Below are 16372 nucleotides of genomic sequence, written 5' to 3' on the forward strand. Positions count from 1 at the left end.
ATAGGCACCACATTTCAGGCTCTTTGGAAAGATGCCACTTTATCCTGTAAGGGGGGCATAGCCCCCAATAAGTGACCTCACAAGATGGCTCTGGGAGAGATGGACAGTGTCCAGCAGAAGAGCCCAGGCATGGCCCGAGGGAGCCGGGGTCAGCGCTCAGGGGTCCAGAGTTCCTCTGGCGAAGACAACACCCTCGCGGGGCGCATTTCCCCCACCCCGCCCCTTTCGGGATGTGGTGGGTTAAAGGTCTCAAGACAAAATCACCCCTAAGCCCAGTGCCAGGGGCCCCGACAAGAAGAGAAGGGGCGCCCCGGGATGGCCGCGGAGGCCATGGGCAGAGGTCAGTGGGACAGTACCTCCCGCTGGCACCCTGACCCGGGCTTCTGGCCAGCAGACTGGCAGGGAGATGGCCTTTGGGCTCAGCAGCGTGGTTACAGCCCCCCCCCCCCAGGCACCCCAGGAGCCCCTGAGCTCCCGCCCGAAACGCGTGCCCTAAGCAGCCCAGCTCCGCTCTCGGCGCGGCGGGGACTTTCCACTTTAAAGACAAGCCAGGGCTGCAGGGAAACGGGCAGGGGCGCGGGGGGGGGGGGTGGCCTGGCTGGGGTCAAAGGTGAGACCGGAGGGTCTGGACCCTGGGTCGGCGCAGGGCAGGATGTCATCTCAGGGCTGCGGCGTCAGGCCCCAGGGCGTCTGTCACGTCAAAGGCCTCTTGCTGGACCCTACAGATGCTCCCCTGCAGCTCCACCCAAGTCCTGGAGAAGGCGGTACAGGGCCCAGGTGTGTCCACGCAGGCGGGCAGCCCATTCCCGAGGCCAGTGGCGCTGTGCTCAGCCTTCCCTGGGATGCCTGTTGGGGCTCGTAGCCCCCGTGCTGGCGGAGGGGCCGGGTCCTGCCCCTCCTCTGCTGAGCCTCTGCGTGCTCCGCGTGGCAAGCCTTGGGGAAGGGCTCAATGGACGCAGCCAGGCTGCCCCATGCCTTGCATTGAAGTTATTCTTGGGCCCAGCTCAGACTGGAAGGTCCCGACGAGGGCAGCATCTACTCCCCCTTGGACAGGCCCTGCGCCCACCTGCCTCCTGGAGGCCACTCGGCCCTGGGCAGCCCCTCCCCACGGGACGGAGGGCTCGGTGGGCATGGGGCCTGGGGCAGCAGTCCCTCCCTAGGGGACCCCTGGCGGGATGCCTGATGGGGGTAAACCTGGCTTTACAGGGAAGACCCAGGGGCAGGGTGGATATCGCTCTCCATTGGTTTCTGCCCGCCCTAGGGATGTCTCTCCTGGAGCCCCGCATAATCAGTGAGTGGCCAGCGCTGTGTGGCTTTGTGAGGGATTGGGTGGAGCTGGCCCCTGGCCAGGGTGGTTGAGGACCCGCCAAGTTTGTTCCAAATGGGAGACTCGGAAACACAAGGCACAAGGCAGGCTGGGTAGACCCTCAAATTTGCGCCCTAAAAAGAGCCCGCAAGCTGGGTGGGCAGCACGGCCGGGGAGGGGGTCTTCTCCCTGCCACCTCCTGTTCCCCACACCTGTGCACCTGGCGTACTAGGTCCTGGGCGGCTCCCAGGGACCAGCCTGCCAGGCAGGTGCCTCCCTCCTCTCCGACCTGGGAAAGCGGTTCACTCTGTTTCTACTGCGCGTGATTGCGGGCAGGTGCTCCGTCATTTTCTTTCTTCATCTACAATTTCTCATTTGTCCAACTTCCTCCCACTCATTATTTTATGTGTCTCCTTCCCAATCTTTGTAAGCTTTCACACCCATTTAAACTCAGTAGCCACGGGCCTAAGTCATGCCTTAAATCATCCACATTTAACAAACCAACATTGTTTAATGCTATGGAAACCCTGATCAGGATAGGCCAGGGAAAAATCACCAGAACCCAGGTGCGCCCTGGAGTTTTATTTGGATTTTAGCCGACCCAGTCAGTCTGCAGTCCAGGTTTGTCTCCAGAGTGTGGTGGTGCATTCCAGCACCTTGTTTTCCTTATCATCCCACATGTTGTGTGAAGTCTAGTTAAGTTTGTCTTTAAAATCGGTCAAAACAGTCCTTTTCAGACTCCGCCTGCAGTTTGTAGAGTGAGGTCTTCTGCTGACACATCCTGACTAATCTTATAAATGAACATCCATGGGAGACAGTCCACGAGCAGTGGGGAAGGGGCTGCGTGGAGCCTCGGACAAAGTGGCCACTGAGGGCGGAGCCAGCACCCGGCTGCGGAGCCCTTGAAATGTGGCTGGCGTGACCGGAGAAGTGGAACTTCAGTTCCATTTAACTACTGGCCTAGCAGCCACTCGCGGCCAGTGGCTTACGTCTCAGGTCCTCAGCCGCTGCCCCAGGGGGTGGCCGTCCTGCCTCCCCCCCCCTCCCCGGGAGGAGGGCGGGGCCTGCTGGGGCTGCTGTTGTTTGGGCTAAAAGAGCAGAGCTGCCCCGATGATACTGACATCACTAGGTGAAGTGGATCAAAACATTTCAATTAAAATAGCGCCTGCATTTTTTGTTTTGCAGAATTGCTCAAAAATAAATGCTGTCAGCTCAGCCAAAATGAACTGTGGGTAGGAAGACGGGATGAGGGAAGGAGCACCTGGAATAAAATAATCCACTTTCAGATTAGCACGTCCTCAGGGCTGGGCGTGTGTCCTTGGGTCGACCCTGAACTTGTTAAACTGGAAGTCGTTTCCCCAGGGGCCCAAGTGGTTTGTTTCCCCTCCCTCTAACACCCTGCCCCCACCCCAGCCCCCCAGGTGAGGACCCATGCAGAACCCAGGGCTCCCCGGGACCCCCCCATCACTTCCCAACCCTCAGCTCTTAGCTCGGGGGTCAGGCTGGGTGGGGCTTCTGGAGGAGGGGTCAGCTCTGGGTTCCAGCCACACCTGATATGTAAAGGCTCTTCACCCAGGAGGGGGGCCCAAGGGGAGCAGTGGGACCAGGGCTGGCCAGGTGAGCAGGCACTCAGACCCATCCTGGGAGGGGGCTTCTTCCCCCAGCTCACACAAGAATTCTCTAAAGCCCGCTCCCGAGAGCTCAGCCCCGCTGCAGTTCAGAGGGGCCTGTCTGCTGCCCGAGGTCAGGGTCAAGGCTGACCTGGGGGGCAGGTGAGGGCGGAGCTGGGGCCCCATCTGGTCTCCATTTGCCTATGTGCCCTCCCATGCTCCTTGGCTGACCTTTTGGGGGGCTGCTGGGGCTGGCGTTCGTGGGGGACTCCCTAATAAGGGGCAGTACCAGAGCCGCCTGACTTTAAAGTCCATTGTTCTTCTTTCCAAATACTGGGGGTCTGGGCCCTTCCCTTCTCTCTGAGCCGAGCTCCTTCCCTCCCGGAGTCAGCCAGACCCAGCCATGCCGCAGACACCCCGTGGTGCAGTTCTCCCTTCAGCCTCGGCGGGTGTCCCCGGAGCCTGCCGGCCGCACGACTGTGTCCCCACCCTGGGGGCTGCCCCCCCCAGGCCCTCACTGCCGCCAGGTCTCACCTCGCCTCTCCTCTGCCAGGAGCTGGAGCAGCAGCTGCTGATAGAGAAAAGAAACTACCGGAAGACTCTCAAGTTCTACCAGAAGCTGCTGCAGAAGGAAAAGCGGAATAAAGGTACGCGGGGCGCTGCGCAGGCGGTGGCGGCGGGCGGGCCCCGTGCGAGCGCTGCCTCCTCCTAGGCGCCGAGGTGAAGTCGATGCTGCGCAAGCTCAAGGCGCAGCTGGAGGAGATGAAGTCCAAGGTGCAGTTCCTGGGGCTGGTCAAGAAGTACCTGCAGGCAAGTGGGCGGGGCGTCCACGGCTCCGGTGGGTGCGGACCACGGGAGGCGTGGAGGCGCGGCGGCTCCAAGGGGCCTGGTGGGCCAAGACCCGCCCCTCCCTGCGCCCCCCCCCCCCCCCCCCCCCCCGCGGCGCTGACCCCGTCCCTCCCTCCCCAGGTCGCGTACGCAGAGCGCTGGGGCCTGGAGCCCAACACGCTGCCGGTGATTGTGGACATCGCGGCCGCCCCCTGCGACACGCTGGGCTTCAGCCCCCTGGACGAGTCCTCATCCCTCATCTTCTACAACGTCAACAAGCTCCCCTGCAGCGGCCGGCAGCGGAAGGCACGCATCCTGCAGGCGGGCACGCCGCTCGGGCTCATGGCCTACCTGTACTCCAGGTGCGGGGCTGGGGGTCTCGGCGGAGGGGCGGGGCCGCGGGAACTTACTTCCAGGACCACTGCCCTTCCGGCACAGGGAGCCCCGCGTGTTCAGGAGGAAAGGCGACTGGAGGTGAAAAGCCCCCTCTTTCCCTCATCCCAGGCGGGATAGCACTTGACTTACAAGTTTCAAATCAGTTACTTTGGCCTCAGTGGGCTGAGCAGGGGCGGATGTGGCCCCGGCCCCAGGTCACAGCCCGGCACAGGTGGGCTCAGAGTCCCGGGAGGAGAGCTGTGGGCAGCTGTTCCCAGGGCTTTGCTCGTTCATCAGGGCAGGTGCCTGAAGCCCGCCCAGCCCCTCACCTCCGGTGGCAGCAGACAGCAGGCAGAGCCCATTACTCCAGGGTCATGGGGTGCCCCTCAAGTACCCCATCACCCTGGGGCTAGGCGTGGTCTCATGTGCGGGCCTCTCTAACCAACCCCCCTTGCAGACTCTGCACCCCTGGCCTACCTAGCCCTTCCCAGCCAGGTGTGGAGGCCTCACCCCGTGCTGCCTTTGGGGGACTGTCTTATGACCCAGGTGGTGCCCCTGGGTCGTCCATTGAGCTGAGGTGCCCCCAGACCTGATCTGCAGGAGCCAGCAAGGGACCACAGTGGGGGTCTGGGAGCCGGGGCCTGGGCGGCCAGTGGGCAACAGGGAGCCCCCCGCTCCAACCCCCGTGAGGCTCTCAGGCTGCCCTGTTGAGGCTGGTCCTATGGGGTCAAAGTCTCCAGGGGCGCATCTGCAGCCTAAGTGGCCCCGCCCCCGCCCGTGGCCCCCGCAGCGATGCCTTCCTGGAGGGCTACGTGCAGCAGTTCCTGTATACATTCCGCTACTTCTGCACTCCACACGACTTCCTGCAGTTCCTGCTGGACAGGATCGAGGGCACCCTGCCCAGGTACCAGCTCCAGCCCTGGAAGGGCAGGACCCTGCCTGCCTGGCTGTGGTGGGCACACACGGCTCCTGGGCCAGCTGTCAGGGCGTCCCATGCGCTGGTCAGTGTGGGCAGCGGGGCGGCCATCACCCTGGGCCCAGGGACCTGTCTCTGCCCTTCCAAGGTGGATGGGGCAGGGCTAAAATCCCCCGGAAGACAGACCCGGGCCCCTCCAGCCCCAGGGCCTCACCCAGTGTTGGGGAGGAGGCCACCCGAGGATACCCCGTGCATCCCGGGCCCCTCCCGTCTACCCCCAGGGCCAACCAGGACCCTTCCTCAACGTTCACCAAGGTCTACAAGCGCAGCTTCTGCCTGCTGCAGGCCTGGGTGGAGGACTGCTACGCCATCGACTTCACGCGGAACGCTGGGCTCCTGGGCAGGCTGGAGGCCTTCATCTCCTCCCAGGTGCTGGGGGCGGAGCGGGGAGGGGGGCGGCCCGTCCGCTGGACGCAGTCCAGTCACCATGGCCTCCTAGGTGATGCCTCTGGACGGCTATGCGGAGCGCCTACGGGCCCTCCTGGAGGGGCACACGGACCGGCAGAGGGAGGGGGCCCTGTGTGGCCAAGACCTGGAGGACCCCAAGGAGGCTGAGGAGGACGCCGGACCCCTCAACACCCTCTGTAAGAAGCTCTCTGAAGACGGCCTCTCCCGGAAGGTGGGCCTCTCCCAGGGGAGAGAGGGTCTGGCACACGCACACACGCACGCACACACATATGCACCACAGGTACATGCACATGCACGTGTATACAGGCATACTCATGCACAGGGGGCACACGTACACATGCACACACAGTCCCCATGACACCACCCCCTGGGGGTGCTCTCCCACCCTCACAGGGCGGGCAGTGAGTGCAGCCAGGTATTCCCATGAGGCAAGGCCTCAGTCACCTGAGCCTCTGGAACTTTCTTCCACCCAAGGCCCAGGTAGCAGAAACCATGGTAGGGTGGGGCACGGGAGGGTGCTGGTTCCAGCAGCTCTGTCTGTGCAGATCTGCCGCAAGACTCATGGCATCCCTGGGCCAGAGGGTGTCCCCGAGCCAGCATGAGGAAAGCGGTCTGGCAGAGTCAGGCCGTGGCCAGAGTCCTCAGTGCTGACCCTGCCCTGCAGAGCTTCTCCTGGCGGCTGCCCAAGGGAAGTGGGCTGGCCCTCGCACACCCCAAGGAGCGGCAGTACAGCATCGCATCTGCCCTGCCCAAACCCTGCTTCCTGGAGTTCTGTGGCCCCCACGCCAAGGGCAGTGAGAAGGGGCCGTGCCTCCTGACCCAGTGCAGCACCCACCAGCTCTTCAGCCAGCTGACGCTGCTGCAGCAGGTGCACCTGGGGCCAAAGGCCAGCAGGCACAGGGATGGGCAGTGGAGGGGGGCAGAGGTCAGTGCGCCGTGCCAGTGGCAGAGGCCCATGGAACGGGGGCTTCAGAGCCCCTCTGGCTCCTCTCCTGGCTGCACAGGGACCCCCTGCCTACCTGCAGCAACCCTCCCAGAAAGCCCCTGCCCACCACTCTGGGCCTGGCCACTGCTTGGCAGAGCGCACGCTCTCCCATGGCAGGGCAGGGCAGCCAGGCCATTGGGACGGCCAGGCATGCGGGGCATGAAGCCTGGGCAGGATGCCACTGAGCACCATCTGCGTGTCTCCGCAGGAGCTGTTTCAAAAGTGCCACCCTGTCCACTTTCTGAACACACGGGCCTTGGGCGTCATGGACAAAAGCGTGCCCGTCCCAAAGTGAGCCCCCGCCTCATGCCACCACAAGTCGCAGGTCCTGGGGGAGGTGGTGGGGTCTGCGCCTGAGACTGGAACGCCGCACTGAGGGTCCCAGCTGGGGATGGGCCCGGCTCAGGCCTGCCCAAGGAGTCCTCAAAGGGTGGGTGGGGTCTCTCCAGGGGGAGCTGGGGCAGATGGTCATCCTTCCCCTCTGTGCCCCCCAGATGCTTTCCTACCACCTGCTAGAGGGGACACTCGTGAGCAGTGCCTGGCGGTCACAGCCCATGACCTCAGAGCCCTGCTTTGTGCAATCCCTGCCCCCAGGGCTGGTGCTGGAACCACTGGGGTCCTCCTTGGGAGGGCCGAGGGCAACAGAGCCCCGCAGGCCCAGGGCCCCCCAGGGGCTCCTTGGAGTGTTCTAGTGCGAAACCCACGTGCAGCATCCCACATGACATTCTGTGTTGGCATCGCATGCGGCCTCCTGTGTGATGTCCCGTGTGACGTCCCGTGTTGGTGTCCTGTGTATCGATGCCGCATGCTGGCCTCCCGTGTGACATCCCATGCGTGGCGTCCGAGTGTGACATCTCTGTCCTCCTGTGTTTCTGCCTAGAGCTCTCCCTTCCGACTCGCTGTCAGCGAAAACCTGCAGCTTGTTTCTGCCAAATTACACTCAGGACCCGTACCTGCTGCAGCTGCTGAGGGATGCAGAGGATGTGAGCACCTGGGTGGCTGCTGAGATCGTGGCCAGCCCCACCGCCAAGGTGGGCACCCTCCATGGGGCCCTGGGGTCTCCTGCAAACCATGGTGGGAGTGCAGGGGGCCAAGTGCAGGAGTCACAGCCGAGCGTCCTCGGAGCCAGGCCCTGTCCCAGGTGGGCAAAGAAGGGACACCTCAGTGTCCACCGGGCTCAGGCATCAGACCAGTGTCCTGTTCTCCAGGCCACGGGCCATCCGCCCACTCGGGTGCTTTCCACACCCCGCCCCTCCACACCCTCTCACACAGGTGTGCATGCACACGTAGGCACACACTCATGCACAGCCTTGAACATTCACACATGCACACATACACAGGTGCGCAGAGGCATATTTGCGCTGATGTGCACACATGCACAGGCACATACACAGGTGCTCACACTCACATAGGTGTGTACACAGACACACACAGGCACAGACATATAGGCACATACACAGGCATCCATATTCAGTAACACGGGTCCTTGCACACAGATGTGCATACGCTCTCAAACAGGCACATGCACGCTCATACACAGGCATACACATTCGCTCACACAGGCATGCTCGCACACAGGTGTACACACTCATGCATGCACAGTCGCACAAAGGCACATTCACAGATGCACACTCAGGCACACAGGTGCACACGGACATGTGTATAACACATGCACACATACTGGCATGCTTGCACATAGCCAGATACACACACAGGCACTCGTACATACACACATTGGCTCACACACATCCTCACACACATACTTAGGCTCTGGTGGACCACCCCCCCACCCAGGGCCCCCTTCCCATGCTGAGCTGCTTTTGCGACTGGACTGTCCGTCCTGTGCTCCTCAAGGGCAGAGCCCGTCTTGGTCACTGTACCATGCATAGGCCAGCACGTTCTGGGCCTTGGGGGGTGGCCCTGTAGGACGGGCCGGAGGCTTGGACAGGGGGACGCACTTACACGCAAGCCCAGCCCGTAGGGGAGGCAGCCCCTTGGCGGTCTCCTCCAGGCCCCGCCCACCCCCCACCCCCCAAGCTTTCAGGTTTGGGGAGCAGTAGTGTGGCTGGCACAGCTGAGGGCTCTGCCCCCTTTGAAGCCCCCCAGCTTCGTGAAGGACCTAGGGGCATCCGTCTGGTCTGGGTTTGGGCCGTCCCACCAGCATCCCCGCGGGTGTCCCAGGCACCCAGGAGGGCCCAGGGTGCTCGGAAGTCCCCACAGGTGGACACCGTCCACTGCAAACACCTTAGTCCGAGGGCCCCTGGGTCGGCCTCGGTTCGGCCTGCCTGGCGTCGCTGCCAGCTGAGGCCACGAGGGTCCCTGCACAGCGAGCCGGCACTGCAGTCCCTCCTAGCGGCCCCTCCGCCCGGCACCGCCTCCGCGGCTTCACTTCCGAGAGTGGACGCGGATGTCCCAGTGGAAAGACTAGAGTCCGCCACGACCGACAGGACCCGGCGCCTTCCGAGCGCACGGGGATGCCTTCTTCCCGCGCTCCCCGGAGCGGGGTGGGCCCCGTCGCCTCCATCTGTGTTGGGCACAAACAGGCCTTTGTGTCCTGCCGCCACCCCACCCCGGCCCGCAGTGCTGGATCCCTGCAGCCGCCTCGAGGCCGCGTCCACCCCCTGCCTCCTGGGTGCACACGTGCGGGGCCTCCCGACAGGGGCCCTTTCCAAGCGGCAGGGTCCTGCACATGTCTGCCTCTCCTTGCAGCTGCAGGTGAATCTGCTGTCCAAGTTTTTGCTGATCGCAAAGTCTTGCTACGAGCAGAGGAACTTCGCGACAGCCATGCAGATCCTGGGGGCCCTGGAGCACCTCGCCGTGAGGCAGTCCCCTGTGGGTCCCGAGAGGGGCAGCGCTGACATGTGCAGGGGCGGTGGGAGGGAGCCGGCGTGGGGGGCAGGACCGGGCAGCGGGGCGGCATGTTGGGGCCCGGGGTGGCCACGGGGGTCTCAGGCTCTCTCCTTTGCAGGCCTGGAGGGTTCTGCCCGCCAAGGTCGCAGAGGTGATGGAGGAGCTGAAGGCTGTGGAGGTAGGAAGCCCGCCGGGCGCCCAGGAGCGGCGTCCACGTGGTCCCGCCGGGTGGGTCTGTGCTTGGGGACAGGAGCTGCAGGACCCCAGCCCTTCCGGGTCGGTTTCCCTACAAAGGTCACTGTTGCCCAGGGGCTGAACACAAGGGGCAGGGGAGCGCGTGGGGTGATCAATGAGAAGGGTTTTAAAAGATCAGGTATTTCCCAGAACAGGGCACAAAGGTCCTGCTGTCAGGAGGAGCCCCCCACTGCCCCTTCCAAACCCCCATCCCCCTTCCAGACCCCCTACCGCCCCTTACAACCTCCCCCACCCCTTACAGCTCCCCCCACCACCCCTTACAGCTCCCCCCACCACCCCTTACAGCCCCCCACCCCCCCTTACAGCCCCCCACCCCTTACAGCTCCCCCCACCGCCCCTTACAGTGCCCCCTCCACCCCATCTTCTCCACCGGCCCAGCTCTGCCCCAGCGTGGCAGGATTGAGGAAGCACGGCCTGTGCAGGGGTCACCCACAGCCCGACGTGGACCTGGGGGTGCTGACCAGCTAGATGTTTTTGTCCAACGGTGTGGCAGGGGGCTCCGGGGTCCCCAGGCAGTCACCCGCGGGCTGGCCTGAAGCCCCCCAGAGCCCAGCCAACCCCCTGTGTCTGTCCAGGTCTTCCTCAAGAGTGACAGCCTGTGCCTCATGGAGAGCCGGCGGTTCCGTGCGCAGCCCACCCTCCCCTCCGCCCACCTGCTGGCGATGCACATCCAGCAGCTGGAGACAGGGGGCTTCACCATGACCAACGGGGCCCACAGGTGGAGCAAGCTCAGGTGAGGGGGCTTCCCCGTGATGACAGGGGAGCCCAGGTTGGGTGGGGCTTCCCCAGAGAACAGGTGGAGGCCAGGTGGGGCTTCCCCGGGACTGCGGGCCTACAAGTGGAGGCAGTGTAGGGGATGGGCCTTGTCCCTCCACCCCGCTCCGCCCTCTCCCCCACCTGGCCTCAGCCTCCTGCTCATAAACGGTGCCAAGTGTTTCCAGCACATCACAGCTCTGGGGCTCCAAATGCCCCGCTCCCCTCCTACCCTGCGGCCCCTGGGACCCTCCTCCCCATCTCAGCCCTTGCCCACCCCTGGGCAGGCCCTGCACCCTGGCCCCGGACCGAGCCATCCAGTGCCCCTCCAGCCTCCACAGTGGGTGGGGTCACCAAGCTGCCCACTGCCCCCACGTTGGGGCTGGATGCCAGGTCCAGTGGGCAGCCTTCCAGGCCTGGCCCCCTCCCGGGCAGTCACAGTGTGTAGGACGCATGACCAGTATGTGGTGACTGCAGGAGGTCAGAAAAAAAAATTAAAAAGTTAATATCAAACTGCAGAAAGAGTCTGGGCTAAGGCTATGCGTGTGCATGCACACGTGTGTGCACACATGTTCACTTCTGAGTTAACGAAAGTGGAAATGTTTACATCTGATGCAGTCTCGTCACCCCCACGTCATCCTGGGACCTGCTGGTACCAGGTGCCATTTCCTGGGTGAACCCGGGGGTGAGAGGGCGCCTGAACCCCGGTCCCAGCCCTGAGCAAGGAAGCCCGTGGCCAACCTGGGTTTCATCTGTCTCTAAGCGAGGCCTGGTGGTTTTCAGCAGCATTGTGGGTGCAGGGGCAGGCGGCCCACATTGTGTGGTGCAAGGGTGGCCCGCATTTGGGGTGCGCAGGGGAGGCCTGCATTGGGGGTACAGGGGAGGCCCACAGGCCCGAGCACAGGGATGCCCCATGACGGCGCAGGGAGCCCAGGTGCAGGGCCAGGAGGCTGCAGCCACGCGCTTCGCCACCTGCATAAACTGCCCCATCTCTCCCCAAGGAACATCGCCAAGGTGGCGAGCCAGGTGCACGCGTTCCAGGAGAACCCCTTCACCTTCGCTCCTGACCCCAAGCTCCAGTCCTACCTCAGGCAAAGGATCGCCCGCTTCAGTGGGGTGGATGTTGGCCTCCTGGCTGCAGACATCAGGCCAGCCGGCGAGAAACCGTCACGGAGGATTCAGGACAAGCTGCGGCGGGTGAAGGCCACGTTCCAGTAGCGCAGGCGGGGCCTGGGCGGCGGCCGGGAGGGAAAGAGCCCCTCCCTTGCTCAGACCCCGCAAGCCCCGAGACCCCTGGTGGGACCCCCAAACCTGAAGGAGGTGTCCTGGGCATGTTGCAGAGGCGGGCTCTGCACCGGGAACCCCAGCGCTCAGAAGTGGGGGTGCAGCCTGCCTTCTCGCTGCACAGAAGGCAGAGGCAGGGCCGGCTTCAACCCCCCCCACGAGACGCCCCAGAGCCTCCTTCAGCAGACAGAGCAGGACGGGCTGGGGGCGGCTCGGGTACTGTGGTCCCGAATGCCGTCCCCACTACACCCTCCCGAACGGGTGGGCCTCGGCCCCCCAGTGACCCCGCCCTGGCCTGTCCTGCCCACTCCAGGGGCTCAGCCCACATGCCACTGAGGGGTCCTCTAGGCTTCTGGCCACTGTCCATCTGTCCAGCTGCAGAGGACCCAGGAAATGGGCTGCAGATGACCTCTGACCTGCTCGCCAACCTGGGCTCCTCACAGCCCTGAAGCCGTCCGAGTGGCCTCAGCCGTCATCCTCCCGCTGCCTACCCAGACCTCCTGGCCCACAGACTACCCGCAGGCGCCCAGCAGGCCGTGGCCCCCACCCCTCTCCCCCAGCCCGCAGGGGTGCCGGACAGCAGCAGGAAGCCCAGCAGCAGTGGCCACGCGGGACGCAGCCTTCTGGACTCCCACTGACCTGGGGAGCCCTGGGTACCTCTGCTGCATTGCTTGTGCTTTTCAGGAACAAAAGGAGGAAGTAGAGAAGCCGCCTGGAGGGTGCCAGGTCCGGGGCCCGTGGAGGCACAAAGGGGGACCCTGGGCCCGCCTGGCCTGTCCCCGCCTGGCACCATCCCCCGCGCCGCCGTCCACCCGTCATGCTGCAAGCTGCTCCTAAGTTCTTTTGCATTCTTAGAAATGTGATCCTTTAGCACAGCCAGTCGTGGTATCTCCGGGAAAAGTGTCACTTGTGATAAAACGCTGACTGTGTAACGTCGAGTGTCCTGTGTACGCTCCTCTGAGACGCACCCGGCTTCCATGCGCCCGGAGAGGGACCGGCACGTCCTATAGTCCAGAAGCGGCTCATTTTTTTAGGCTTTTCTATGAAAATTATGTTCTGCCAATCAATCAGATTTTGTATTTAACAAAGTGAGTGGCCCAAAGCCTCACCAGAGCCCGTGTCCTTGCAGACCAGTGTCTCCACGGCCACTGTGCAGGGGCCCAGAGAGGCCCTGGCTTGGCCCTTTGCATGTTGCCCTGACACCACGCGGCAGTTTCTAAATAAAATTTCTACACAGACAGAGCTGGTGAAAGGAGTGTTGGGTTTGTGCGCCATGGTTTGGGGGCATCTCCTGTTGGGCAGGGGCGGCAGTGAGGGCACAGAGGGGCGGGTGCCCGCGGGCATGGGGTGGAGACGCTGCACCTGCCCCAGGAAGGCTCCGGTGCCGCAGCCTGCTCACCTTACCTCCTTCTGGGGCCTCCAGCCATGGCCGCAGCAGCTCCTGGGTGCTGTCACCACACCCACCCCACCCCAGCGGTACAGGCACGCAGGGCTCGGGTGCCACTGGGGAAGGCAGAGCCACGGGGTCCATGCCAGGGGGCCCAAGATCTGGGGGTGCCTGCCTGTGGGGGCCCCTCCCTGGGGTGCTGGTGTGGCCTCTGGGCGTTGCCAGGAGTGGCAGTGGAGTTCTGTGCCTGCACGGCATGTCCTGGAGGGAAGGTGGCGTGGGTCGAGGTGTGTCAGGCGGTCCCCTGCCTCAGGATCGCTCAGACCACTCCAAGACCCCATCCTGCGGGGAAGGGGAGCCGGTGGGGGGTGGACAGGGGTGGCTGGGGGTGCACAGGGGGCCCCCGCAGCAGGGTTGGTAGATGGAGCGGCTCCGGCCCAGGTGCTGGCCTGAGCTGCCGCCCTCCTGACCTGGCCTCAGGGAGGTGAGAACCCCCTCAGCGGCGGCTGCCACACCCACACTCCGAAACATGTCTGGGCTCCTGGCTCCGCCGGAGCTGAGCCTGCCAAGGGGTGTCCAGAAGAGCGAGCGTCCACGCCAGCCGAGCCCCAATGCCCGTGACCTGCAGGAAGGGCTGCGTTCACCCTACAAAGTCCCGTCTGTGGCAACGGTGGCCAGTCGCCCCCAGCCCTGAGCTCTGCCCCCTCCCTGCAAGGGCAGCTCTTCCTGGGCCTGTTCCTGCTGAGCCCCACAGCCGCCCCCCCCACCCAGCCACGCTCCCCTCTTCCAGACTCCCCCAAACAGCTGCACAGTGAGCACCTGGGCCGCCCCGTCTGGGGCATGTAGGAATAAAGTGCTTTAAACCTTGGCGTCGTGAACACAGCGCCGCGGTGCCCCGGGGGGGGGGGGCAGGTAGCGGTGGACGCGGCCCCTAGCCACAGCACCCATGCGCAGAGCGGCCTCCCCCCTGCACCGCGCCGGCGGGGTCCTCCACAGCAGCCCTCACGGCAGGGGTCTCGCCGTGGCTTTAATGTGCCTTTCCCTGGGGACGGAGCCCGGCGCACACGTCCACGTCCCCTGCCGCGGTAAGCGCTGGCCTGGGGGACACGTAACTTGAGGCAGCTGTCAAAACCCCAGGGCTGGGGCGCTTTTCCGGCGGTTCCAGTCTGGAGAGTCCCAGACGGGGTCCTGCACCCTAGACGGGATCCTGCACCTGAGACGGGAACCCCACCCTGCACCCGAGACGGAGAACCCGTCCTGCTCCCCAGCCGGGGCCCTGCCCTGCCCACCCCGACCCATCGCCAGGACACCGTCTTCCTGCGCGGGGCTGAGGGAGGAGGAGCCTCGCAGTCGCCACCTGCTGGGAAGAAGGAGCAAGTGCAGGCAGCTCTCCCTAGGTATTTTTTTTTTTTCTTAATATTCTTTTGTTCTTTCCTCTTTTTAAAAAATCTATTCTTCCCGTACATTTTTATTAGTAGTATAATTGTTTTTTCATTATTTTTTATTTTTATAGGTATTTTATTGATACCTTATTTTCTATTTCTTATTTCACATATTATTCTTTATTATTCCATTCCATTTATTTTTATTATTTTTTTCCCTTCAATTTTCTCTCCCTTTGTGGGCACCAGTCTGACTTCATTCCCAGGACATTCTGGGGTGTCGCCTTTTGATTTAGGGGCCTACGAATGTTGAGGTACATTTTGTTGTCGTTCTTGTTTTTCTGTTTCATTTATTTATTACATTCTTATTTTATTTTATCATTATCTCCTTTTTTCTTCTTTTTTTCATTTCTTTTCTTTCTTCCTTTTTTTTTGGTGCAAGGGCTGGGAGTTGAGCTTGGGTCTCCCACATGGCAGCCAGTCACTTTGCAACTGGAATACTTGTGCATCGCAGCCCAGCTTCTAATACACACTCAAGTTGAATTGTATCCCCTACATGAGATCCAGAGGATAACTGACAAACCAAGTGCAAAAGGAAACCTTCAGTAAAAACAAAACTTTAAAAGAGTGAAGGAAACCAACTTGCAAAATAACCATATCAAGAAAATCAAATATCCTGAACACAACAGAAAATCACAAAGCACATGAAGATCCAAGCAGAAGTGGCCCAGCCAAATGACCAAATCAAAATTCCAAAGAGGACACAGAATATGGAACATCTACCCAAGAATCTTTATAAAGAAATAAAGTCTATCAGGAAGACATTAGAAGAGCGTAAAGAAGAATTTGGAAGGTTAAATAGAAAAAATGGCAGCTCTCAAATGAATGAAAGCTACAGTAGACCAAATTAGAGTTATACTTGAGACACACATAGCAGATTCAAAGAAACAGAGGGAAAAATAATTGAGCTAGAAGACAGAACAATTGAACTACGGTGCACGGAAGAACAAATGGCAAGAAAGATGGAGAAAATGCAACTGGATCTTAGGGAAACGAAGGACAACAAGAGGTGCACAAATATAAGAATCATTGGTGTCCCAGAAGGAGAAGAGAAGAGAAAAGGGTTGGGAAAGTTAGTTGAAGATATAATTGGGGGAAACTTCCCAACCCTTATAAAAGACAAAAATATGCAAGTCAAAGCGTCCCAATGAACACCAAAAAGAATAAATCCAAACAGGCCGACTCCAAGACATACTATTCAAACTTTCAGTGTTGAAGAGAAACAGAAAGTCCTGAAAGCAGCAAGAGAAGCGCGATCTAGTACATGCAAGGAAAATACATAGGACTGACTTTAAACTACTCAACAGGCACCATGGAAGCAAGAGGCAGTGGGAGGATGTATTTATGATCCTGTACAAGAAAGGCTTTCAGCCAAGAATTCTTTATCCAGCTAAGTTATCCTTCCAAATTGAGGGAGAGGTTAAAATCTTCAAAGACAAGGAAAGGTTGAGAGCACTAGTCAACATGATGCAAGCCCTACAGGAAATACTAAAGGGAGTCTTGTCAGCTGGGAAAAAAAAAAAAAGGAGAGGGAGGTCTGGAGGAGGGCACAGAATTGAAAAATATGAGTAACGGTGATTTAGGAAAAAAGAGAGAGAAGGTAAATAATATATATTTCTGACAAAAACTAAAGGACAAGATGGTACAGACAAAAATTGCTTTTATGGTCATTACTTTGAATGTTAACGGACTAAACTACCAATTAAAAGATGCAGATTGGTAGAATGGATTAAAAAACATAATCCATCATATGCTGTTTCCAAGAGATGTGGCTTAGACTCACAGACACAGTTAGATTGAAAGTGAAAAGGAGGGAAAAAGATCCTCTGTACCGTAACCAAAAGAAAGCAGGAGTAGCTATACTAATACCAGACAAAACAGACATTAAATGTAGAGACAAAGAAGGACACTAC

At 60.9% G+C, this 16372-nt stretch overlaps 1 protein-coding gene across 1 annotated transcript in view; it reads left to right on the plus strand.

The window, feature by feature from the left end:
• KNDC1 (kinase non-catalytic C-lobe domain containing 1) overlaps window positions 1-12038 on the plus strand; it is a 53079-nt gene extending 41041 nt beyond the window's left edge. The window contains exons 24-36 of the mRNA XM_077124469.1: window positions 3470-3563; window positions 3629-3726; window positions 3886-4106; window positions 4910-5023; window positions 5317-5464; window positions 5535-5714; window positions 6168-6371; window positions 6697-6779; window positions 7369-7519; window positions 9198-9320; window positions 9457-9516; window positions 10169-10326; window positions 11348-12038. Of these exons, the coding sequence (XP_076980584.1) occupies window positions 3470-3563; window positions 3629-3726; window positions 3886-4106; window positions 4910-5023; window positions 5317-5464; window positions 5535-5714; window positions 6168-6371; window positions 6697-6779; window positions 7369-7519; window positions 9198-9320; window positions 9457-9516; window positions 10169-10326; window positions 11348-11564 (1851 nt within the window). The 3' untranslated portion in view covers window positions 11565-12038. The remainder of the gene's footprint in view (window positions 1-3469; window positions 3564-3628; window positions 3727-3885; window positions 4107-4909; window positions 5024-5316; window positions 5465-5534; window positions 5715-6167; window positions 6372-6696; window positions 6780-7368; window positions 7520-9197; window positions 9321-9456; window positions 9517-10168; window positions 10327-11347) is intronic.
• Window positions 12039-16372: the final 4334 nt, after the last annotated feature.

Source organism: Tamandua tetradactyla, chromosome 13 (assembly GCF_023851605.1).
Source record: "Tamandua tetradactyla isolate mTamTet1 chromosome 13, mTamTet1.pri, whole genome shotgun sequence".
Classification (NCBI taxonomy): domain Eukaryota; kingdom Metazoa; phylum Chordata; class Mammalia; order Pilosa; family Myrmecophagidae; genus Tamandua; species Tamandua tetradactyla.